The sequence below is a fragment of the Nuphar pumila genome, chromosome 12 (genome assembly GCF_984573655.1).
Source record: "Nuphar pumila chromosome 12, dmNupPumi1.hap1.1, whole genome shotgun sequence".
Classification (NCBI taxonomy): domain Eukaryota; kingdom Viridiplantae; phylum Streptophyta; class Magnoliopsida; order Nymphaeales; family Nymphaeaceae; genus Nuphar; species Nuphar pumila.
In genome coordinates, this window is record NC_143260.1 from 57688373 (window position 1) to 57715562 (window position 27190).

The following is a 27190-nucleotide window of genomic DNA, read 5'->3' on the forward strand; positions in this document are numbered from 1 at the left end:
TAGCCCTAAGCACGCAAGATGGCAACAGTTCTTGACAGAGTTTAACATGGTCGTGGAGTATAAGCCCAGAAAGACCAATGTTGTAGCTAATGCACTAAGTAGAAAGGCCGAGTTGGCGGCCTTGCAAGAGGAGGAAGCTTCGTCTGCTCAGCCTCAGAGCGACCTCGGGGAACAACATACATTGCTAAACATCAAAGGTCCAATTATTCAGCAGGGATACAGCAAGAAAACTTCTAAAAAAAGAACAATGATCACTCTGCCCTTCATCTTAGAGGCTTTAACTCCTACCCTCAGCATGATTGCAAAGATTACAAACAGAAAACTATCAGATTCAAGCCCAACTTTCTTTTCTTTTTCCCATATACCTCGATTCCTAGCCAAGAAACGTCCAAATTAGGCTGATTTGGGAACCTTACAGGTTAGGGTTAAACTAGAAAAACATACACTGACCCACCTCACCGTGCTCCAGGGAATGGGTTCAGTTCTCCCATACTTACAAGAAAAAAAAATCCAGAACTACTCCGGCTGGGGCCATCCCCTACCTCAGGCGACCCCCACAACAGCCTGATTTGAGAAATTTTCGGGCTAGATTAAGACCAAGATTTTCCCCAAATCTGATCTTGCTACTACTGGAAACTCTATTGGTCCTTGAAAATGAGAAATCACCCACCTACAGAGTTTCCGTGGAACCTCCCCTCAAACCCACACATGGAATCGAACCCTTGTTCGATCCCTCACCCCAATTCCAAGAAGACCCGTACCTCTTTACGGTGATTTTTCGGTGGCCAGAGACTGTCATCGCAGAGGGATGCAGACTAGTGACGCTCCTCCCTACTGCCGTGAAGGGAGATGCTCGAGGGGCCCTTGACGGTTGCGGATGGTCGGAGATTCGCCGGTGATGGGGCTCCTTCCTCCGGCGTGCGCACACTGACAGAGAGAGAGAGAGAGAGACCGAGTGAAGAGGAGTGAAAGCCCTCTCCACTCCCCTTTATAGCTTCAGAACCCCCTCCCCCCCTTCTCTCCTCCTTCCGTGAGACGCGGGGTTGGTTACGCTCTGCGTAATCCCCCCCCCCCCCCCCCCCACCCTCTCTTTCTGGTTCTTGAAAGCAAGAATTGTGCCCTAGGCACGATTCCTGTTTAACGTCCTTTAAAAAGCTGAACTCGGGGCCGGGTCCGAGCCCGCGACCCGTGGCTCCGAATCCAACATTTGCCCGGATCTGGGTTGCCTGTACTTGTGGATCCACAGTTGGATCCTTGTGGGTCCAACTGCGGGTCGGACCCTGTACCAGATTTATTTATTTATTTTCTTTTCTTTTCTTATAAATACTATTAATTATTTATTTAATTAAAATTTAATATTATAAGTATAATTTAACACCCCATTGTGGGTTATTTACGGATTCTTTTATGAATCTGATAACAGTAACGGATCTGAGGCCCAAATCCCCTAAAATTCATTGATTCTATTTTTCGGGTATTACATGAGAAGAGCCATCTTCTTTACCATTGACGTCATTATGAATAAAATCATCATCACTGTCATCATCATGGGATAACATTTCAAATAAAAAAGAGTAATCCATGTTTTCTTCAAAGGGTTCACTCCTTTCAAAACCATTAACATTTTTCAGAAAACTCACATTTCTGGAAACATATAGCTTGTCATTCTTAATATCATAACAACGAAACCCTTTTTGGGTTTCGGAATATCTAAGAAAAGCGCAGGCAATGGCTTTTGGTGAGAGCTTGTCATTCTTGTGAAGATCGAGCGGGAGAGGTGCAGCGAGATGAGAGGCTGAGGGAGAAGCAGAGGGCCGACGAGGGGCGAGACCCCCCCCCCCCCTTTTTAAAGAGGAGCGACCCCTTCCCCCCTCCTTCCGAAAAGGAAGGAGGGCGAACCTGTTTTTTTCCTTTGGCAGCTTCACGCCGCCCCCCCCCCTTTTTGCCAAAATCGTGTTAGGGTTCTTTCAGAACCCTAACCCCGATTTTTCCTTCTTTATCGCTACTCATCGCGCGACCCGGGTTCGGGTCCAAAACCCGCGACCCACACTCAGGATCCAACAGTGTGTTGGATTCGGGTCTTGTTTAAAAATGTGGATCCATAGTTGGATCCAAAACCCTACCTAATGATATATATATTTTATTTTTATTTTCTATTTACGTATATAAATATATTTAATAGGTTTATATGTATAAGAGGTAGCACTTAGGTATGGGTTCTGGATCTGAAACTTGGATCCGTGCCCAAATTCGCTCATATTACACATAAAATATTAAAAAATTTAATGAAAAAATTGCGGTTATTACATCTTTTTCCCCTAAAAGAAATTTCGTCCTCGAAATTTACCTGTAGGTGCTTACTCAAAAAGATTGGGGTACTTCTCCCGCATATTAGCCTCAGGTTCCCACGTGCTTTTATTAATGCCATGGTGTTGCCATCTCACCTTGACGAGAGGAATGGTCTTTGATCTCAAGACTCGCTCGCTTCGTTCCAATATCTCCACTAGTTTTTCTTTCATTGTTAGGTCTTCCCTTATATCTACGTCCTAATACTGGATGACATGTGACGGATCTTGAAGATATTTCCTTAACATAGATACATGGAATACGTTATGGATCTAAGCATACTGAGGAGGTAGGGCTATACGATAGGTTGTTTCTCCAATCCGTTCCAAAATCTCAAAAGGTCCGACATATCTGGGACTCAATTTTTCTTTCTTACCAAAACAAAACACACTTTTGGTGGGTAATATCTTCACAAAAACCCGATCCCCCACATCAAAAGTGAGCTCTCTGCGCCTCAGATTTGCATAACTCTTTTGCCGACTCTGGGCTGATAGCAGTCTATCTCTTATCATCTTGATCTGTTGGGTATAATGTAGTAACACGATCGGTGATTCTACCGACCGTTCACTAATATTGTCCCAATACACAGGTGATCTGCAGGGTCTTCCGTACAGAGCTTCAAAAGGATTCATGCCGATACTCGCATGGTAACTATTATTGTAAGCATATTCGGCTAAAACAACATGCTTGTCTCATTCACCTTTTTAATCCAGCATACATGCTCGCAGCATATCTTCTAGCGTCTGGATAGTTCTTTCTGATTGTCCGTCGATCTAGGGATGAAAAGCGGTACTCAGCTTCAATTTTGTACCCAAGGCCTGTTGCAACTGACCCTAAAACCGAGAAGTAAACCGAGGATCTCGATCTGATATAATAGAGATCGGTACTCCATGCAGTCTAACAATCTCTCTGATGTATAAGTATGTTAAGCTCTCGAGGGATTGATTTATTCGTATGAGTAAAAAGTGAGCTGATTTGGTCAGTCGATCCACTATTACCCATATAGCATCATGTTGTTTCCGTGTTTTGGGCAAACCCACCACGAAGTCCATGGTGATTTCTTTCCATTTCCACTGTGGAATCTCCATTTGCTGCATCATTCCGCCAGGCTTCTGATGTTCCACCTTGACTTGCTGACAAGTCAAATACTTTGAGACATAACTTGCGACCTCACGCTTCATTCCATTCCACCAATACCCTTGTTGTAAATCTTTAAACATTTTTGTACCCCCTGGGTGTATGGTGTACTTGGACCTATGTGTTTCACCCAATAGTTCTTCTTTCAACTTGGGATCACTAGAGACCCAAAGTCGCTTTTGCATCCAGATACTGTCATTTTCCTTGAGTGAGAAGTGTGAATTTTCTTGTTGGGCTAGTGACTTCAACTTCTCATACTGGGGATCCTCCTTCTGACCTTCAATAATCTTTGTAAGGATCTCCGGATGAACAGATAAATTAGATAATTTGATACTTCCCACGACATCTGCGAACGGTTTCCAATCAATGAATTCCTCCACCAAATTCCACCCTTTTGTCAATAGACTGGACAAACTACAACCAACTTTGCGACTGAGAGAGTCAGCTACCACATTTGCCTTTCCTAAGTGATAGGAAATGGTAAAGTCATAATCCTTTATAAACTCCAACCATCGTCGTTGTCGCATATTCAACTCTTTCTGGGAGAACAGGTACTTGAGACTTTTGTGATCAGTAAATACCTCGAATTGTTCCCCATACAGGTAATGTCGTCATATTTTCAAAGCGAACACTACGGCTGCCAATTCGAGATCATGAGTTGGATAGTTTCGCTCATGAATCTTTAAATGGAGAGAGGCATACGCTATCACCTTACCATTCTGCATTAAAACGCATCCCAACCCAGTACCTGATGCGTCTAAGTAGACCACGAAACCACCATGACCTGAAGGTAAAGCGAACACTGGTTCGGTGGTAAGCTTCTTCTTTAAGATTTGGAAACTCTCCTTGCACTTATCCGTCCATTCGAACTTAATTCCTTTCCTCAGAAACTTGGTCATGGGCATGGCAATCCATGAAAAGTCCTGAATTAATCTTCTATAATAGTCTGCTAATCCTAGAAAACTCCTGATATCACCGATATTCTTCGGTTGACCCCAATTTAATACAGCTTCAACCTTAGTCGGGTCCAACGAGACTCTGTCTCGCGATATGACATGGCCCAAGAACATGACCTTCTCGAGCCAGAATTCGCACTTGGAGAATTTGGCGAACAATTGGTGTTCCTTAAGAGTCTTCAATACAACCCTCAAATGTTCTTGATGTTGCTTTATCTTTCAAAGTATATAAGTATATCATCGATAAAGACGATCACGAAAGTATCCAAATATGCTCTGAATACCCGATTCATCAAATCCATGAATGTGGCGGGAGCATTTGTCAGTCCGAATGGCATAACTACGAACTTGTAGTGACCGTACCTTGTTCTGAAGGCTGTCTTGGGAATATCATCGTCCTTGATCCGAAGTTGGTGATATCCAGATCTGAGATCGATTTTTGAAAATACCTTCGCCTTTTGTAGTTGATCGAACAAGTCTTCAATGCGAGGTAGGGGATATTTATTTTTGACGGTCGCCTAATTCAGCATCTGATAGTCTATACACAGCCTCATAGAACCATCTTTCTTCTTCACAAAAAAAACTGATGATCCTCATGATGACACACTAGGTCTAATGAAACCTTACTCCATCAACTCCTGGAGTTGTTTCTTTAGTTCCTCCAACTCTATTGGGTCCATACGATAGGGCGTTTTCGAGATCAGTGTCGTCCCAAGCACTAACTCGATATGAAAATCCACCTCACGTTGTGGAGGTAGTCCAGGCAACTCATCCGAAAACACTTCCGGGAATTCACGAACCACTTCATGTTCTTCTAATGGTGTGACCTTCGGCTCGCAGAAAGATACATTCACTAGGAATGCTCGGCACCCTTGTCGCATATACTTATGAACCTTTAGTACCGATACCATTCGGGCTTTTACCGTAGGTCTGGAGAGTCGAAACTCAACTTTTGGTAATCCTGGTCAAGACAAGACCACTTTTCCTTGGCGACAGAGAACATTTGCATAATGTTCATATAACCAATTCATCCCCAATATGACATCATATTCTGTCATATCGAGTATGATCAGGTCGGCAGGTAAATTCTGCCCCTCCAACACAATTGTTACATCAGGGATGTAGTTTACAAATATTGAATTATATCTTATAGGATTGTACACATCTAATACATGTTTCAGAGATTCAGTACGTGCACCTAGTAGTTTTGCAAACTCTATGGATATGAACGAATGTGTAGCACCACAATCAAAAAGGACAAGTGCAGCATGGCCATTAACAAGTATTGTACCTTGCACCATATTTCCCTTTTTCAGCTCTTCTGCAGTGGTAGCATATACTCGTCCATGCACCCTCTTTTGTGTGTTATGTTGCGGTACCTGCTGTGACTGAGGTGGTTGTTGCTGCTGATATCCTTCACCGGCATTGCTCCCTTGCATGTCTGCCATCTTCTTACGGCATTGACGAGCATAATGACCCATCTTGCCACAGTAGAGACATGCACCCGTGTCCCTATGGCAAGGTTGCCCATTATGGAACTGATTGCACTTTGGGCAAACCCTATTTGGTCCTCGATTCTGTGGAGGACGAGCGCCACTATTGTACCTCTGCTTCTTGTGAGGAGGTTGGTGTTTCTTGCTACCCTGGTGCTGTTGCGGACCGGCTCCCCTCTTCCACGGTGTGTCCTTCTGACCATTTCATGATCGCTCTCATTCTTCGTTGAGCATAGTAGCCACTTCAATGGCTTGTGCGAGGGTGGACGGCAGATTAATGATCACTCGTGGTCGTAATCCGTCCTTGAGCCCGCGGACATACTTAGTTGCCCTGGCTTTATCATTCGCGAACAAATTTGGGCAATAATGCTCCAAGGTCCGAAATTTGGTAGTGTATTCTACCAAATTCATATTCCCTTGAGTAAGCTTCAGGAACTCCTTATGCTTCTGATCACGAGCGTACTGGGAAAAATATGTCTCTAAGAACGCCTCATTGAATGCTTCCCATAGAATAGGATCCATCCTGGCAAAGTGGATGGTTCGGGCTGTGTCCCAACACTTCTATGCATCTTCCGTCAAGCGGTAGGTGTCGAAGTTTGTTTGCTTATCATCAGGAACAGGCAAAACCCGAAAAGCTCGTTATGTCTCTGCAATCCAACTCTCGGCTAGTTCAAGATCAACCTTGCCTGAGAAAGTGGGCGGATTTAACTTCAAGAACTTCTCATAGGTGATTGTGCTGGTATTATGCCTTTCACTTATAGTTGCGGCTAACTCCGCCTGGTGGCGCATTTGGGTGTCCATTGTCTGAGCCAGATTACCGAGAGTTTTCATAACGAAACCCCTTTGTTCCTGCCATTCGTTCGCCGTGCTCGAACTAGCTTGGGATCGGCGATACATCTAATAATCATTTCAATGCACACAATTTTACTATCTTTGAATTATAGTGTTCCTAAAATCATTACATGTATATATCTATACTTATACAGGAGAAACAATGCAATTATCATGACTAATAAAGTAAAAATAAAAATTATACTCACAGAGCGATTACAGGGTGTGGCACGACCGTGATCTTTGATTTATTGTTCTCAGGCTCTGATACCATAACTGTAACGCCCCAAAATTTTAACCCAGATTTTTGAGAATTTTTTTTTTTTAAACAACAAAAACAAATAATAATTCCAAGGTTAAGCATTTTGGAACGATACAAAAAGGTAAAAACAAACCACACCATTTATTTTTATTTCAGTAATAATAATAGAATCAAACATCAGAGTTTCCACATTATGAGTCTCAAACAAAATCACATCTGAAAGTGAGTAGGACCGCCCAGGAACAAGTAAATCAAGTCTCGATCGATGTCTCATCTCGCAGTCGCTCATAAAATCTACTCTTTGCCTGAAAATGATAAAAATTATAGGAATTAGACTACTACGTCTAAGTAGAAAAACTGTAACTTTTAATGCAGGTATATCATGAATTTCGCATGTGATGTGAGTGTCAAAGGTGATTTTCAACATATATCTAAACAAGTAAGCAAATCATACAACAGAAATCAACAATCATATACCTGAGCATGTGAGCAGTTATACAACAATAACTGAGCAGGTAAAGTATAGTATGCAACATTAATAAGCAAGTGAGGTATGTTATGCAACAGCAATAACAATAACATGCATAACTTTCATGTAATAATTCAATCATCTCGTATCTGCATATTTTAGGATTTCAATTCATTACAAATTCATAATATAAAGCATGCTGAAATAATATGCAAATGTCTCTTTAATAACTCCACTCACTGTGATACATAACTGTTTTAAAATAGTGTTTATATTATCTTATCCCGCGGGTACACACGGGCCGAATCACCCGTAACGGAAGAGAACATTCGGAGGCTTATTATTCATGGGTGTTTTATTAACCCGAACGTTCTAACCAAAACTGTAATTCCTAAGGGAGCGGCTAGTGACCGAGAGAGCCTCCCAAAGACCAAAACCAAAACAGGATGCATCCTTAACTTCTGGAGAAGAGAAGAACAAAGAGCTACCACCTATGACATATTGGTAGTCTGGGTCTCCCAACTCCGAGGACTAGGGACCAACAAGTCATTTTAGCTCGAAACAAATAAACACGTCTCCGGAGTTTTGTACCACCTACCTGTTAAAACATATGTAATAATACCATAATACCCGATAGGGGTATTATGGTCATTTCACAAAGTACCCCATAGGGGTACTTATTTTGTTTCTCGTATTTCACTATTTTTTATTTTTCTTTTTAATTTTATTTTTGTATTTTTTGGATACCAAAAAGGGGCCCCACAATGGAGTCGTTGGGGCCCCCAACGGTCACATATGTGACCGTTGGGGGGCCCCAACGACTCTATTAGGAGCCCCTTTGGTCTCCTCTTCTTATAAATAGGGGGAACCCCCCATGTATGTTGTATTGCTCTTGAGAGCTCCTCTTCAATAATAGTGATATTATTTTTCATGTGTGTAGCCTTTTTATAAGGCCCTTTGTATATCCCTTAGTGGATTTTCTCTCTTGTGCATGTTGCACTTGTCCGTGTGGGACATAGTGAATGCTTTAGCATTCTTGGTTTCTTCCGCTTATTTCATTACATGGTATCAGAGCCATAAGATCTTCTAAAGGTAAAATCTTGTCTCTCTCTACTTCCTTTCTTTCTCACATCTTCCTTGTGTAGCAATGGAAGTCAAGATCGATCTATCATTCAAACTCAATGAAAAAAATTACATGATGTGGGCATCCGCAATGGAGAATAATCTCAAAGGCAAGAAGCTTTGGGGTTATGTAATGGGAACCGTTCCGGAACCCCAACTTAAGCTCACAAAGATGGAAGGAGATCAAGAGAAAGCACATGAAGGCGATGCTCGTCTCAAGGCCATTGAAGATTATAATCATCAAATGGAAGATTGGGAGAGCAACCATGCAAAAATCCTAGCATGGTTTATGAATAATGTCGAACTTAAGGTATGTGCAAATATTGCAAAATTCCGCCGGGCAAATGAAGCTTGGTTTTTTATGAAGGGTATGTTTACCCAAAAGGATCTTGCAAGAGCTTATTTCTTGCAAGAAAAAGTAAGAACCACAAAACAAGGTGACATGAGCATACAAGATTACTATAGTGCTCTAAATCCTTTGTGGGATGAATTGGCTCTTTTAGAGCCTAAATGGGTATCTATGGAGGATGTGGTTCTAAGACAAAAACAAATGGAACAAGATAGATTGTTTCAATTTTTATTTGGGCTTCGTCCCGAATTTGAACAAGTGAGATCCTCACTTCTCCATAGATCCACGTTTCCTCCCTTAGAAGAAGCTATTGCCGAGATTACTCAAGAAGAGACTAGGCATAGCATGGGTAAAAGCATAGAGGAAGTTCTTGCCGTATCTAAACCCGGCAATCATGTTAAAACATACAAACCACCTCATTTTGGTAAGCAAGGGAGTGGTGGAAGAAAAATGATTATATGTCACCATTGTTATGAGCCGGGACATATTAAACCCGTTTTCCCAAAGCTAAATGGGGCATTCAAGCCAAAGGTGGCTTCCGTTGAAGAATCCACCACCAAAGAAGATGACGGCAAGAACGGGGATCTCAAAGACACTCTTGGACAAATCTCCTTGGCTCTTCAACAAATTTTAAAGGTCACTTCTTCCACCTCCGGTGCCGCCATTGCCTCATCATCACCTCCCGGTACGTACTCTTGGATTTTAGATTCCGGAGCTTCTTTTCACATGACCCCTCATGAAAATGCATTAACCAATGTGCACACCAATTCAAAAATGTCTTGTGTCTCTACGGCCGATGGAACTTTTCTCAAAATAAATGGTGTTGGAACTCTTGATTCTAAAAATGTTCAAAATTTCCTTGTTCCAAAAGTTAGAATAGTTCCAAAATTAAATCTTAACCTCTTTTCCGTTTCTCAAATAGCCGACCATGGATGTGAAATATCTTTCTCATCCCAAGGGTGCTTTGTGCAGGATCTCCGGTCCGGGAAGCGGATTGGGCAAGGCCATAGGAAGGGAGACCTTTATTTTATGGATAATTTAATGCTTCCAAATACCTCATTTTGTACTTATGTCCAAGACAAAAATATTGAAACTTGGCATAAAAGGCTTGGACATCCAAGTTACTCTAAAATGTATTTTTTTCCTTTTGGACACAAGTTTTGTAAAGAAAAAGATATCAATTGCAAAGATTGCATTTTTGGCAAAATAAAGTCTACTCCTTTTCCTATTAGATCCTTTGTGACAACAAGACCTTTTGAATTGGTGCATTCCGATGTTTGGGGGCCATCTCCGGTTCTATCTAAAGGTGGTTATTTATATTATGTTACTTTTATTGATGATTATACTAGATATGTATGGATTTATTTTCTTAACTATAAATCGAAAGTTTTTAACTTCTTTAAAGAATTCCATGCAAAAATTCAAAATCAATTTCAAAGTCAAATATCCATTCTTAGATCCGATTCGGGTGGAGAGTACTTATCAAATGATTTTCAAGCATATCTAAAACATGGCATTTGTCATCAAAAATCTTGCCCAAGAACTCCTCAACAAAACGGTCTAGCGGAAAGAAAACATAGGCATATTTTGGAAACCACTAGATCCTTACTCATTTCTAAAAATATTCCTAAAAATTTTTGGGCCGAAGCCGTGTTAACCTCCACCTATTTAATCAATAGGATGCCATCTTCAAAATTGAATAATATCTCTCCTTATGAAAAACTTTTTAATATGACACCCGACTACAATCGTCTTCGGATTTTTGGGTGTAAATGCTTTGTTCTTTTACATAAAAGAGATAAATTGTCACCTAAAGCCATAGAATGTGAATTTTTAGGATATGGTGAAAATCAAAAAGGCTATAGATGCTTTGATCATAAAAACAATAAGTTATTTGTCTCCAAAGATGTAACCTTTTTAGAAGATGAAAATGGATTTGACATATTGGAAAAATCAAATGAAATTGATTATATGTTTATCAATGATCTTTTAGAAGATTCAAATGATGACTCTTTGAGTCATCCGGAAATTTTAGAAAATACTCATGATTCTCATGATGATGATGTATCACCAACTAATGGTGACAATCTCCAAGTATACACTCGGCGTGAGGAAGCCCAACCTATTAATGCTTTAGAAAAATTCTTGCGGCTTAATGAACCCCTAGAAGAAACCTCCTTTAGGCGTTCTTCTAGAGAATCAATTCCACCTAATAGGTTTGTCTCATATGAAACTCTTTCACCTAAATATAGAGCTTGTCTAATAGCCTTGCATTCTTACTATGAACCCTCCCATTATAATCAAGCAAAAAGTATACCTCATTGGGTTGAAGCAATGAAAGTTGAACTAGATGCTTTAAATAAAGCTAAAACTTGGGAAATAGTTCACCTTCCTCCAAATAAGAAAGCTATAGGATGTCGATGGGTATACAAAGTCAAAACAAAAAGTGATGGTTCCCTAGAACGCTATAAAGCTAGATTAGTTGCTAAGGGATACTCACAAGAATATGGCATCGATTATGAGGAGACTTTTGCTCCCGTGGCTCGCATGACAAGTGTTAGAACTTTAATTGCGGTAGCATCATCTAAGAAATGGCCTATATTCCAACTAGATGTTAAAAATGTCTTTCTTAATGGTGAGTTGAATGAAGAAGTATATATGGACCCTCCGCCGGGAATCAGTGTTAACCAAGGTCAAACCCTTCGGTTATTAAAAGCCTTATATGGTCTTAAACAAGCCCCTAAGGCTTGGTATGATAGATTTAGTGTTATCATGTTACAATTGGGATTTCGCTCATGTTATACTGACACTGCTCTTTTTGTTAAAAATGCAGGTAATAGTATCATCATCCTTCTGCTTTATGTTGATGATATGATCATCACTGGCAATGATGAAAGCGGTATTCTTAAAGTTAAAAATATGTTAAAACATAATTTTGATATGTCTGATCTGGGTTTCCTCAGGTACTTTCTTGGTATAGAAGTTGCATACTCTCCTCGAGGGTATATACTGTCACAGATGAAGCTTGCTGCAGACATATGTTCCAAATCTGGGATTTCAGATGATAAAAAGGTGGAGACTCCCAAGGTTATCAATGCTAAACTACGACTGGAGGATGGAGTTCTGCTGGACGATCCTACGCCCTACAGGCAACTCATAGGCTCCCTCACCTATCTGACTATCACCAAGCCCGATATTGCTCATGTTGTGCACTCTGCAAGCCAATTTCAGCATGCTCCTACATCTGTGCATATGAGTGCTGTGCTCCGGATCATTCGATATATTAAAAATACTTTGACTAAAGGGCTATTCCTATCCTCAATCTCTTCCTTAGATTTACTAGCTTATACTGATGCTGACTGGGGAGGAAACCCAAATGATCGAATCTCAACTACTGGCTTTTGTGTGTTCCTAGGAGATTCGCTAATTGCTTGGAGGTGCAAGAAACAGCAGAAAGTCTCATTGTCTTCTACTGAAGCAGAATACAGGGCTATGGCAACCACTACAATGGAGCTGGTGTGGCTTCGAAGTCTTTTTCAAGATATGAGAGTCGAAATTACCGGGGCTTCGAAGCTTTGTTGCGACAACAAAAGTGCTATCTATATTGCCAGCAACCACACTTTCCATGAGAGGACGAAACATATTGAAATGGACTGTCATTATGTACGTGATGAATATCTTCGTGGGACAGTAACACTGCCATATGTCACTTCAGAATATCAACTTGCCGATTTCTTCACCAAAGCCCTGCCTGCTCCTCGCTTCTTGTTCCTCCTTGGCAAACTTTCGGTCATTCCCCCGTAAAGTTTGAGGGGGGGTGTTAAAACATATGTAATAATACCATAATACCCGATAGGGGTATTATGGTCATTTCACAAAGTACCCCATAGGGGTACTTATTTTGTTTCTCGTATTTCACTATTTTTTATTTTTCTTTTTAATTTTATTTTTGTATTTTTTGGATACCAAAAAGGGGCCTCACAATGGAGTCGTTGGGGCCCCCAACGGTCACATATGTGACCGTTGGGAGCCCCCAACGACTCTATTAGGAGCCCCTTTGGTCTCCTCTTCTTATAAATAGGGGGAACCCCCCATGTATGTTGTATTGCTCTTGAGAGCTCCTCTTCAATAATAGTGATATTATTTTTCATGTGTGTAGCCTTTTTATAAGGCCCTTTGTATATCCCTTAGTGGATTTTCTCTCTTGTGCATGTTGCACTTGTCCGTGTGGGACATAGTGAATGCTTTAGCATTCTTGGTTTCTTCCGCTTATTTCATTACACTACCCTCTCCAAGGTAAGCCCGAAATGTGAGTGGGTTAATCTTTTCATTTAATTATTTTCCCGAAGTATGAGGGTGTTCCCCCGTCTACCTCCTACTACCATAGTAGTAAGTTCCCAACCTTAGTCATTTTGCCAAGGTACACATGTATCCATTTTTTTTCATATTCATTGCACAACCCACTCAGAGTGCTCTGGTACGTTTAAACCAGTCAAGCACACAAGCTTTGGTACCTTTAAACCAGTCAGGCACTCAACCTTTCATATTAAGTTTTCATTAGTTTTATTGTCATAGCACACAAGCTAATAGCCCAAGTACCCGTATCGGGTATTCAACCCATATTGCACATTAGGGGTTCCCAACAACTCAAGACATATACTTATACCAACCCTGAACTGGACATGTATTCACAGATATTTATTTACATGTTGGTCACTAACCAAGGTTAAACATAATAAGCATGAACTATGGCACAATCATAACCCGTGCCTGACATAATGTAACTCGTAACTAGAAACAATCACATACATGTTGCAGAAAAATGAATTTCAGCACACAAACTGAGCTTAGATAATACCTGAGCAGTATACACATGCAATGTGCCTGCAAGCACACAGATAGAAACCCTGCTCGATTTTACTATTGGTTCAATTTTTTTTTTTTATCATTCAGAAACTGGACCCACCAATCCACTGGCTACCATTAGGTCCTAATCAGTTGACATATTCCAAAGTATAAATCTAACCCTTGATAATTCAATCTGCCCAACCAAGGAAAATGCACAATGAAGTATGGTGATTTGATCTGATACATATTTGTTAATTAAGCAGGTAACATTCCATTGTGGATGGCCTCTGGTCAATAAGTAGCCACATTACAAACATGAAATACATTGGTGATTACGGATCAAGCATCGACTCTTTTGCATGAAATTACCAAAAGCATCAATTCTTTTACAGGGAATTTTCCAGAAACATAAAACATCAACTCATTTGCATGGAATTTTCAGAACCATAAAACACCAACCCTTTTGATCCCCATTCATCTAACATAGACAACTCAGACAGGCTGCATATTACATATCATATACTGATGTAAAAATTTAAAATTTCCTACCTGTTAATTCAATTACACATAACCAAAAAATTTGCAACGATTTAACAAAATAAAAATGAACATTCAAACTTATCATGCTAAGGGCATGGCTACCATATTTATTTATATTTTCATTTTTTTAAAAAAAGAAATGAATATAGATTTTCACTTATCGGATCCAGCCACCCAGAGTTGGGTTGGTTCCACATATGACAGCATGAAGTTAATTAGGTGAAACCGCAGCCTGATGTACCATTCTCATAGTTAAGATACGGAAAGGAAAAGAATCGAGCCTGAAATGGAGATTTTAGAGACAAGTATTCCGTCGGGCATAGATGACAGCAACTCAGAGAAATAAAACAAGGACTTCACGGTTTTCACGAATGCAGGGCATCTGCCCCTATCAGAAATTCGTAAAACCCCCAAATCAGAAGTTTGGGGTTTTTAGTAGTATAAGCCTTTTAACAAAGGTCCAAAAATCCCCTTATTAGACATCCGAAAATCATCCCCTTATCAGAAATCAGGAACCCCCTTTTTGAAACAGCATACTGAAACCTTCTAATGGAAAATCATAAACCCCCCTTCTATTTTTTTTTGGATTTCATGGACTCCCACACACAAACGAGCATCATGACATACCCGAAAGAATAGGTACAGTGATCCTACCATTTTCCGGCGAAGAGGTTGCGGCAACCACAAGGGAAGGTCGGTGTCTCCGGTAAGGCTTCGAGCTGCAGGCCGGAGTTTGGAGATCGATCCGAAGGGTAGAGAGGAGTCGAGGGGGAGGTGAAGACCGAGCGGGAGAGGTGCAGCGAGATGAGAGGCTGAGGGAGAAGCAGAGGGCCGACGAGGGGCGAGACCCCCCCCCCCCCTTTTTGAAGAGGAGCGACCCCTTCCCCTCCTTCCGAAAAGGAAGGAGGGTGAACCTGTTTTTTTTCCTTTGGCGGCTTCACGCCCCCCCCCCCTTTTGCCAAAATCATGTTAGGGTTCTTTCAGAACTCTAACCCCGATTTTTCCTTCTTTATCGCTACTCATCACGCGACCCGGGTTCGGGTCCGAAACCCGCGACCCACACTCGGGATCCAACAGTGTGTTGGATCCGGGTCTTGTTTAAAAATGTGGATCCATAGTTGGATCCAAAACCCTACCTAATGATATATATATATTATTTTTATTTTCTGTTTACGTATATATATATATATTTAATAGGTTTATATGTATAAGAGGTAGCACTTAGGTATGGGTTCTGGATCCGAAACTTGGATCCATGCCCAAATCGGCCCATATTACGCCTAAAATATTAAAAATTTTAATGGAAAATTTGTGGTTATTACATTTACTCACCTTAGATTCAGAAGATATTGAGATCAAAGAGGTGATTCCTCTACACGTTGTTGCTGGATGGGGCTTTCTTCACCAACAGGGGAAAAGTAGAACCAGAGGGAGGGGAAGAACAGAGGGAGAAGGATGCGATGGGAGGATGAGGAATGGATGATGCGAAGAATCGATGAATAGGGTCGACCCCTGTGCCGGTTTTTATAAGAAAAAGTCGTTACACTTTTTACAACAGGGGTCCCTTGTATTTTTCAAGAATTTCAAAAAAAAAGTTTTTTAGAAAAGAGTTTTTCCAAAACAGGTTTTTAGTTAGGAAAGGAGTTTCAAAATGAGGCTAGGCTATTTTTTCTGAATTTTTGAAAGAAAAAGCCGAAAATATAAGGGAAACACGAGGATTAATGAGGTTTTTGAAATGTTTTTGTAAAATATTTATTTTGAAACATAACAATTTTTTTGAAATGAGGTTTTAGGAAAAAATACATGGTCAATTTCAGAAATTGAGATTCAAGATGGATCTGGATCCGGGATTTTGAGTGGATATTCGAGCTTGGATCTCAAAATTTAGGAAATGAAATGAGTGGATCCAAATGGATATTGGATTAACTGTTTGAGCCATTCAGAAGATTATTTTTTGTATTTTTAGAGTTTGAATTGAAAATTGGATAATCGGCCTCAGAACTGGATATTCGATCTGGATCCGGGATTGAATCAAGCACCGAAGATAAAATTGGATTTCGGATCTCCAAATGAATTCGAGAAATGATTAGAATTTGATCAGAAGTTGACCCAATTATTCAGAAGATGGGGGCCAGGGGAAAAAAGAAAATTTTTTAATTTTTGAAAAATTTGGGGTGTTCACAGCATGAAACAATGATATATATGCATGAGCAAGAATTCACATCTTCATATTAGTTGTATGCTTCCATTCAATTCGCATATTCATGTTAGATGCGTACCCTAATTCATGTGCTCATGCCACATGCATGCTTTCGTGCAACACCCACTTTAATCAAACATGTGAACACTCAAGTAATGGTGCACGTGTCAAATACCTTAATTTAGCGAATGCAAACACATAGGATGCAGCCTTGCAATAATATGTTGACATAGCATGACGTAACAAGTGCAGGGAAGTGAAACGCAACGTTCTTTTACATGCATGGGGCTGAGTATGACACGCATATCAAATCTGAAATTTTATTCACATAACCGAACAGGTTTACGTCATGTATGCACTTGAACAAGACTTGTAATATGTAACTATTAGAAAGTAAGCGGAAATGAATTACAATAATGCATAATGCATTCATAAGGTCCAACATTGGACAAACACAACCCCACAATGGGGAATAACAAAATGGTCCACTAAGAGACACCACATGGGAGAATACCCTTCTATTTATACACAAAGAAGTGAGAGAAAGAGTGAGAGAGAGAGAGAGAACATTGGGAGGCCCAAAAGGGGACTCGTTGGGCCCCCAACGATCACATTTGTGACCGTTGGGGGTCCAACGACTCCTTTGGTTGGGACCCCCAATGCAATGCATTAAATGCATTTTACAATAAATAAAAAAGAAAAAGAAAAAAGAAAATGTAAAATAAAATACATGTAAAATGATGTAAAAAAGACTAAAATGTCCCTAATGAGCAGAATTACAAAAATACCCTTTATCGGGTATGATGAGATAAATACATATATATGTATATATGATTACATATATTTTAACACCCCCCATCAAACTTTGCGTGGGGATAACGAGAAGTTTGAAGATACAAAATGAGGGTTTCAGTCTTCAAAAAAAACTTCAATGAAAGTCACCAACATTATAGCACATGAAAGAAATTTGCATATGCCAGCCTTTAATTGTCTTTAATGATCATCCCCAAGCTCCTTTCACGATGTATCATAGATGCTTCATTCATCCCATTTTGAAGATCCTGTGGAACAAGCCAAAAGAACTCCAAGTAAAAAGTACATTTGTATCTTAATCAAATAAGAGATATCAAAAAATAGATAATAGACCATAACATTGATTAAGAAGAACAATGATTCAAAAGATAATTTATACATTTTGATTGAGTATTTATGCAAAACACGAATTAACCTTAAACATTGATAAAACACACTAAGTTCTTGAAGAAAGATAAGTGCACAAAGGCCACACTAAGAACATTTGACCAAAAATATCTCCAAGAACCATGTAAAAATGCCTTCAAAGATGTGCACTTCTAGCACCAACACCAGAAAGGAATACGTGTACAAAGACACACCAAGAACACTTGAATAAAAGTACTCAAAGGTACAAAGGGGACACCCACAAATGCAAAATATTGAATTTCTTAGAATAGGTGAGCACTAAGGCTCCCAGAATCATTCTTACAAAGGGTTTTATCAATATTTGAAAGTAAGGAATGTGTGCACGTGAGAACACTCACAAGTGCACAAAGACACAAAATATGAGATTTGTATTAAGATAAAGTAAAAAAATTCATGTATTAGAAATATATCTAAAAAGACAATGTTCATATAAGAACAAATTGCTCCCAAGGGAAGTGTACAACAGCATACGAAAGAAAGCATGTTTAACACACAGATCACCAATAAGGAGACATTTTATCAACAAAAGATGAGTTAATGATTTCTCTCACATCTTAGAGAGAAGAAATTTTATGCCAAACAAATGTCATATGTGAACTTGCAAGGACATGATCTAAAAAACATCCACCAAGAGTCAAGATAATGAGTGTTATTTTAGTAGAGAACCTTACACATTTATGAACATCTCACTCAAATGATTGTAATTACAAAAACTCATTTTGCATATCAAATACAAAGGTGGCCAAAACCATAAGCACTTAATATGTAGATTGAATGCCAAAAAATCAATTTGATTTTAAAATATGTATATTCATGATACGATTCACTTATATCTTTAAAAGACAAAATATGAATGAAATTTCACAAATTTCAACAATAGTCCATCCACTACAAGCAACTACCTCATTAGTCCTTCAAAACCCACAAATCAAGTGTATAAGCTACTAGAACAAGAACATAATTATAATGTCATTAAAGGCCAAAAGACACACACAAAAGTATGTATAAACACCTCTTGTCTACATGTAATAATACTTGAAATGAGTGTATCAACGACAAGAACAAGAGAATACATGCCAATATGAACCAAAAGCATCTCTTGTATTCGTAAAAAGACATTCAAAATCAAGTATATTCAGCTACTAGAACAAGAGTATCAAGTCAACCATGGGCTAAAACAAATACATCTCGTCTACATAAAATGGCACTTAAAATGAGTCAAAAAAGTCAACCATGGGCATACATCTCAGCGACTAGAACAAGGACACAAATGCCAACATGGACTAAAATCACACACCATGGTGTGAATCAACGTGCTTTGTCTACATATAATAACACTCAAGACAAGTGTGTTCAGCTACTAGACCAAGAGAACGAGGCCAACAAAGAGCTACCAACACACAAAGGTGTAATAAAAATCTTGTCTACATATAATGACACTTAGATAAGAGTTATAAAAGGAGAAGACTTTTTAGGCAATAAGACTTGTAATGACAAACATTTAACAAATTATCAATTTCAATATATCTTAAAACACTTATGGTTTCAAACTTTAGACATCCATCACATGTATATATAATTAAGAACATCCATAATAAAATCAATGGCCAAAATAAACGAGTGACACACTCATAATTAGAGATCACATAACAAGTCATTTTAGAGTCAAACTACAAGTTGACAATTTAAAATGACATAACATGAGGTGCACATAACTCACCTCAACTAACATCTCTAATATAACAATAATAAGGTCAAACAAATGATGCATTAAATAACATGTGATTGACAAATATAAATGCCATAAAAAGGCAATAAACACTTAAGGAAATCATTTTCCAAATAGAAGTTTTTACAAAGAGGACCGATTAAAAATCGAATCAAAGGTCCAATATAATCAATCGCAGCAATATGCCTCATAATAACAATTTTGCATAAACACGAATTATGCTTAATTATGATCAATTCTTTAATTTATACCAAAAAAAACTTATCATGAAACATTAAGCAAATAATGCATATGAAATTTTTATATCATGTAAGAAGAGGAAGCTCACGAAAGCTCTCATAATACAACATGCTTAAAAAGGCATACATAAAATAGAGAAAATATCTCATTAAAGTGGGATAGATCCCACACAAGAAGATGATTTTGAATGCAATAGGTTCAATAATGAACCAATAAACATGCACATAAAGTGTGAGTACACACCCACTAAGGGATGAAGCCAAAAGAAGGTTATGAAATCATTTATCATAATGTAATCATATTTTAGAAAACATTGAATTATCATGCAATGAAGCAAGGTGGTCTTCCACAAATGTTCTTCGAATACTCAAAAGGAGGTGTCTAAAAGACACTTTAAGCAAAACCCATAAAAAGGGTAAAAGAGGAACAACACATATGAATAAACAATTTTATTTATGTAAAAAAATGCTTAAAAAGCATTACAAAACAGTTATCAAAATGTATTCACGACAATCTAGAGATAAAAAATCTAGAACCATTCTCAAACATTAAGAACATCTTAATGCTATCAATTGTAATACAAAAATACATATTTTCAAAAAATGACACAAGAGAGTTTTAACCTATGTCACATGGGTGCGGGTGCGGGTGCGGGTGCGGGGATTCGGCACTTCCAAAAAACCCGGGTGCGGGGGTGCAAATAGTTTTCAAATCCCTGAATATATATATATATATATATATATATATTCTTTTTTTAAGGAACTGAGTACAGCCCCAGCCGAGCCCCACTCTGCTGGAGCCATTGGCCCAGTCCCAGCCGGCTCTCTTACGGGACTGTCAGGGCATGGTCTGGCCTGACAGTTAGCACGCAGCCCCAGCTTGACACTCTTTATAGAGCCCCCCTTTTTTTCTGAAAAGCAAGCTGGGTGTTGCCCAGACCCCCACCAGTTATTATTCAGTGGTACCACTGGGTTCTGAACCTGCAATGTCCCACCACAAGGAGCAGTGCACTGACAGCTCCTACCAACACGCGAAATCTGGTTAGTATAGCATTTTTTTTTGAAAGGTTTACCTGATTTTCTACATGTAATAGGATCAGTCACGTATATTTACTTAAACAGAATTCACACCAGTCCATCTACATACATCTTACAGAAATAGGTTTCGCAATCACATGAAGAATCGGTAGGCGATGCCTGATTAAACATACTAACTCTGAATTTTTCATTGATAAACTTCTCATGACAACAAGGTGTAAATATGTGTATATTCTTTCCACTCACCGAACTGTGAGACAACACCAAAACTGGTAATGAATGGGTCCAATTCATACTAATGGATTATGATATATTTATAAGCACATATATATATATGTTCCAAACAGACCCATGTATCTCGTACATGGTCTGTTCTAGGTGTGTTGTACAGGATCAGATTTATACCGGTACATACACTTACGGTAAATCATATTTATGCATACACAAGGCTCTTATGCATCTACGTGTGCTTAGAACATAGGCCAGAACAGAATGTGTGTTTCAAAACAACAGTGTGCACAAAAAAAATTCTCTATCTACATGCATACAAGGTCATTTAACTTAGGGGTGGCAAAACCTGACACGACCCGCCAACCCGCCTCTTAGGCAGGTTCGGGTTTGGAAAAAACAAACCCGTTTAATAAACGGGTCGACCCACCTAACCCGTTTATTAAACGGGTCGGGTTCGTGTTAGGGGTATGCCAACCCGGCTGACCCGTTTAATAAACGGGTTAGGCGGGTGGGTCAACCCGCCAACCCGTCTGCCAACCCGTCAACCCGACCCGTCAACGCGTTGACCCGCCAACCTGACCCGTGAACCTAAGAACCCGTTTACCCGACCCAACCCATTTATTAAATGGGTTGGTGGGTCGTGTCGGGTTACCCGTTAATTAAACGGGCCGGGTTCGTGTTTGCCATAGCCGACCCGTTTAATAAACGGGTCGGGTTCGGGTTGAGGTATGCTGACCCGCCAACCCGACACGATTGCCACCCCTAATTTAACTCGAGTTTACATGCATCCCTACTATCCATGGCAAGGATCCTCCATAGGAGGACGTGAATATCATGGTGCAAGCATATAATAACTGTTTTTTTACCATGAAATGTATTTTGTTTAGCACAAAAGAGAAATATATACCTGATTTTATTCCTTTTTCCATAGATCTCCATGGAGGTGCTACATGGAATTAAATCTACATTCCATTTCTCACTTGATTTCAAGAGAGAGAACCCGTACCTTTGCAAAAATTGAAAAAGAATAAGTAGCTGGAGATTTTCGGATGGCTGGAGAAGAAGGTCCTCCTTCTTCTTTCTCCTCCTTCTTCCTCTCTTTTCCTCTCTTCCTCTTTTCTTTCTTTTCCTTTCCTTTTTTTTCTTAAATAGAGTGAGAGGGAGGTGACACCCCACCCCCTTCTCCAGCCCTCTCTAAATGGGCTGGAGAAGGAGAGTTTCCAATATGTGAAACTCTCTCTCAAGTTTCCAATTCTTTTAAAAGTCTTTCTCAATACTTCTCAAACCTTCTTAGGTAAGTAGGAGGACTCTTTTAAGAAGTCCTACTCAGCCTTAAACCAAATTTTCAAAATTAATAAAATTTAATTAATTAATTAATAAAATTTAATTAATTAATTAATAAAATTTAATTAATTAATTAATAAAATTTAATTAATTAATATTAATTTATTACAAATTATCTAAAAGCTTTCAAAAATAGCCAAATTAACCCAGAAGGCTTCTTAACCTTATTAAACTCCAAATTACAGTTTTTTATTGATTTTAAAGCTAGAAAAACATTGGGCTTAGATTTGAATCTGGCTCCGGATCCAAGATCCAAATCTAACTCCAAAAACCCAAATAGATTTTGGACTGGACCAAATCCAAATTAATATGAGTCTTGGTTAGAGTCCAGATCCATATTAATTTGGATCAAAACTATTGGATCCAGTTTGACAAACTGCTCAATTTTTTGAAAAATACGATTTTTGGGCCAACCGTAGCCCGAATCCAAGGAAATAAAATATTGTTGCGCTCAGAATTCTGAGACGCATCCAACAACACATTACATGAATATCAAGTTCCGAATTTTGCATAAAAATAACCTGAATTTCACTTGAATTTAAAGGTCAAAAATAAAACTCTTTCTGTCGCTTCAATTGGCTCGCCTCGACCTTGTCGATGAGACCTGGGCCCAACCCAGACTCAAAAACATCGGTCTAAAATCGAGGCTCAAACGATTTTTCTCCCAGACTTTGCCAAATTTTTTAAAATCTCAAATTTAACTAAGTGTGAAAATACGTGATATTACATTTTAAAATATTTAGAAATTCGTTGATGACTGCAGTGTTTTATATAAACTCGAGATTCTTGCCAAACTACCATGAAAATATGAGTCTTTGCATTTACAAAGAATGAACATTCATCCTTTCTAATTCAGCTTTGTAAATAAGATTTCACACTCAACTCATGCTTTTTATTTTAAAAAATTTTGTGTTTCAGTGGGATAGGAAGCCTTAAGGCTGGCCTACAGGCTTATATTTGACATTTACTAGAGCAGAAATAATAACAGCCAATGAGACATCCTTTGGTCCTCTTCTAGCACCTGGAAGTTACAAGAAATTATCCATCTACACTAGTTTTTTTTACATCAATATTGTGCAATGCAGATTGAGAAATCTTTTCCAAATTACTCAAACAAGTGTAACGTTCAAGTATGAGAGAACATGATTCTCTTTCTATCTATATATCTATCTAACTGAACAAACTAGCAGCAAGCAATATATTTTGACTGCCATAATCATTACCAAACAAAATCATCAGAACCGAAAGAGAACTTTGAGAAAAGATATAAAACCATTACAATATCATGAAGAACAAGCCATGGTGATTACTCCCTAACCTATTACATGAAGCTTTATTGACCAATAGCATGGGTCTCTCAGAAGGGATAGCCTATACAATGGAGCTCCATAGGTGATCTGCATTTTGCACAAAACATGAATAATTCATTCACCCAGTAGTCTAATAAGATCAATGAAGTTCTAACCCTAGTTTATGCTAAAAAGATTAGTTACTGATGATCAACAAGAAAAGTGAAACCTACCAGAATGTAAGCTCCTTTGTCCTTCAGGACCCTGATATTCAATCACTAACTGTTTCAATGCATGATAAATAAATAAAGGAAGATAAATTCGCCAAAAACTAAATTTTCCCTAAAAATACTGATTCTTAAGTACCTCCATGTCTCCTCAAGCATCTTCGCAGCATTCAATTGTGAATTATGTCCACACTATATAGAACAAGGTTGTGTTATCATTTGTCATTTTCTGTACTGGCATTCAACAATAGTGCACAGGTTATATGCACTTACCATAAGAGAATCAAGAGTCCCTGAAGAAGCCAGCACGCAGTGAACAAGCAAAATCAGAATTACCATCCCAAGAATCACACCAAACAAAACAAGAACAAAAATGTACAACCAAGTGGTGTAAATCTGAGAAAATAACTATAAAGTAGATACCAATGGATGCTACCTTTGTCAATCACAGCATCGAATGAACCTGACTCAAAGCTATGCATATCCCGTACATCCATCTGAATATCTATATTTTTGTTCAGGCCACTAGCTCCAAACATTTGAAAAAAGAGAACCACATAATTATGCCAAAACGACAGAAAGGATACATTTAATCCGTGGACGGTTGTTGTATTTCTTTTGCATGGCATCAATCACTACCGATGATATATCAATATTGACAATGTCCTCGTAATTGTCATCAACCATTCCCTCTCCAAGTGCTGCAATTTTTTAGACCACAAATTGAGCATAGAAAGGAATCATCGCATACCAGATTCACCAAGATAAATACCAGTTAAAGTTGGTGTGGAACATATTAAGCAATCACGAGCGAGATCGAAATAAACCACAGCAATAAGAAGGATAGCAACTATATGTGGTTCGGTCTATGACCTATGTCCATGGGAAAAGGGAAGCAAAGTTTCACTATGATGAACAAAGTAGAGATACAGAGGCATCACACCGCGCTCTCTTAAAACCCTTGAGAAAAACCCATATACCCAAAACTCTTATAACCCTCTCCAAGTAGAACACGATTCCCAACTACACAAGGAAATTCCTACTTGCTAATTAAGGAAAATTTGCAAAATTAGGAAAGGTCAATACCTAACGGCCTGATCCCTAAACTACTACTACCACGAACCTCCATTTTTTCTCCCAAATTATATCGAAACGGGTCATGGAGCGAAGCGGATCCAGAATTCAAAGGATACGTAACAAAGCACAATTGCTTTGCAGGTTACCATGAGACAAGGACCCGGCAGAAGGCATTGCGTTTACAAATAATTACAAACACAAAATGTCTATGCAATTTGCAACAAAGAAAAAGGAGGAGGAGAAGGGTTACACCCGTTTTACTGAAAACTGTATGCCGCTTTTTATTTTTTCTCGAGAAAATTCTGCAGCCCCTCAGTCGATTGACTTTCACACTGAATCCATTTGCAAGATAAATTCGATGGGCATGCAACAAACACGAAATGAAGTGAGCACTCCGCACGCTGTAAAACAAAATCCAACCTTTTTAGGAGGTTCAAGGAGGGCGGAGAGCATTGGGGTGGGCAAGGTAGGCTTCCTCAGAAGTCATCTGATCCAGAAGAGATGAAGGAAGAGGCTTAGATAGATAAAAGGGGAAGAAGGAACAAGGCTTGAAGGCTGATTAGCAAAGGAATGAAACGAATCCGACTGGAAATTTGCACAACAAGTCCGCAGTGCAATTTCCCAACTTCTCTAGGCTTTCTGGATAAGTGGGTACGCACCCAAACGGGCCCTAATTATGGTAAAAAATAAAAAATAAAATTTAAGGCCACCTAAAAACGGAAAAAAGGACAAATCCCCCTCACAGAGAGCACATAGAATAGAAATCACAAAGCATCCGACCATATAAAAAGCAACAGAAATCCGCACTCTATCACTTCGCCGAGAAGCACTGAATTTGGCAATCAAGTTCACAAATCAAACAACAAAGGTCGAGCTAAAGAAGAGATCGATCTTCCTCAGTGGAAGAACCGAATCAATCAACCATCAGAAGGGGAGGTGGGGAGCGATGAAAGGAAGGACGAACCAGCATTGCCGCAGCCGACGATGAGGATGCGGTGTGAGGGGCGGAGGTAGAGGTTGAACAAGGGGGCGAGGGCGCCGTACTTCTGGTACCAATCGAAGGGCCCCGGATCCTGCGAGTACCGATTGTCCCAATACGACGGCTCTCCGTACGCCTGCGTCCCACCAAACGTCATCCTCTCTCTCTTTCTCTCTCTCTCTCTCTCTCTCTCAAAGGCCTCGCAGAGTCGATTGCACGAACCGAAGGAAGAACGGACTCTACCAGAAAATTTCAGGTGGAACAAGGCACGATTTCTCTGTTGATCTGTTGGTGAAGTTCAAAAATAAGTTTTTTATTCACCTTTTTTTTTTTTAAGGAAAGCTGGGGTTAGGCAGTCCCCTACCAGATAACTCTTAATCCCCATGTGGCAGAAGGATTCGAACCTGGGCCTTCAGCTTGGCACAGGGGCCCTCTTACAACATGGGAGATTACAAGGACCTTTTTTTCTTTTAAAAATTGCAATTAGTGATGGAGAACTTGTTCTTTGGGTTAGTTACTTTGTCGAGTTTATGGTGTCAAAAATGGCAGTCAGAATTAGTTTTGGTGAGGGGCCTCGTGGCACGGTTCGGGTGACAATTCCCAAGGATGTGGGTCTGGGTTTTGGATCATTTGTAATCATTGAAGAGGTGAGTGTAGATTCGGTTCTATTTTGTATGGTAATACTGGAACAATAAAAAATAGTTTTTTTTTAGGACAAAGGAATCCTCATGAACAGGGTCACTTAGTCGGTCCGCCTCCCTGCAAGGTAAAACTCAGGATTAACAACGCGACCACCCAGCCCTACGTGCCTCGACCGTGATAAAGCAACGGCAACTCCCATGCTACAGCAGGATTATAACTTGGACCTTGACATAGGACCCAGTTGACCACATGGATAACCACGGTGGTGGTGAACCATAAAAATAAGGTCTTTGCATGTGAATGGTAGAATGGATCCTATGGTACTCGTACAATCTATTTTTTTCTTTCTACCCATGTTGATATGCATATCTTTCACACGCGTCGACACCCGAATATACCATTTTACCCACCATCCATACAAGTTTGTATTTAATTTATAATTTATAATTTATAATTATATTTTTAGTATATAATTTATATTTAAATTATATTCAGTTTATTTTGAATTTAAATTTATTTTGTATTTATATAATAGTATATATATATATATGAGGATGTCAAATTAGCTATTAAGGTTAAAAGAGAGTGTTATAGAAATCTAAGAGTCGTGATAATGAGAAT

General features: G+C 39.2%; 1 protein-coding gene across 1 annotated transcript in view; it reads right to left on the minus strand.

Annotated features, from left to right (window-relative positions):
- LOC149820930 (S-adenosyl-L-methionine-dependent methyltransferases superfamily protein) overlaps positions 1-26203 on the minus strand; it is a 52198-nt gene extending 25995 nt beyond the window's left edge. Inside the window, exons 1-7 of the mRNA XM_089983814.1 lie at positions 25913-26203; positions 24459-24572; positions 24308-24376; positions 24145-24164; positions 24011-24063; positions 23878-23908; positions 23674-23752 (exon numbers count right to left, since the gene is read on the minus strand). Coding sequence (XP_089839940.1) covers positions 23674-23752; positions 23878-23908; positions 24011-24063; positions 24145-24164; positions 24308-24376; positions 24459-24572; positions 25913-26084 — 538 coding nt within the window. The 5' untranslated portion in view covers positions 26085-26203. The remainder of the gene's footprint in view (positions 1-23673; positions 23753-23877; positions 23909-24010; positions 24064-24144; positions 24165-24307; positions 24377-24458; positions 24573-25912) is intronic.
- Positions 26204-27190: the final 987 nt, after the last annotated feature.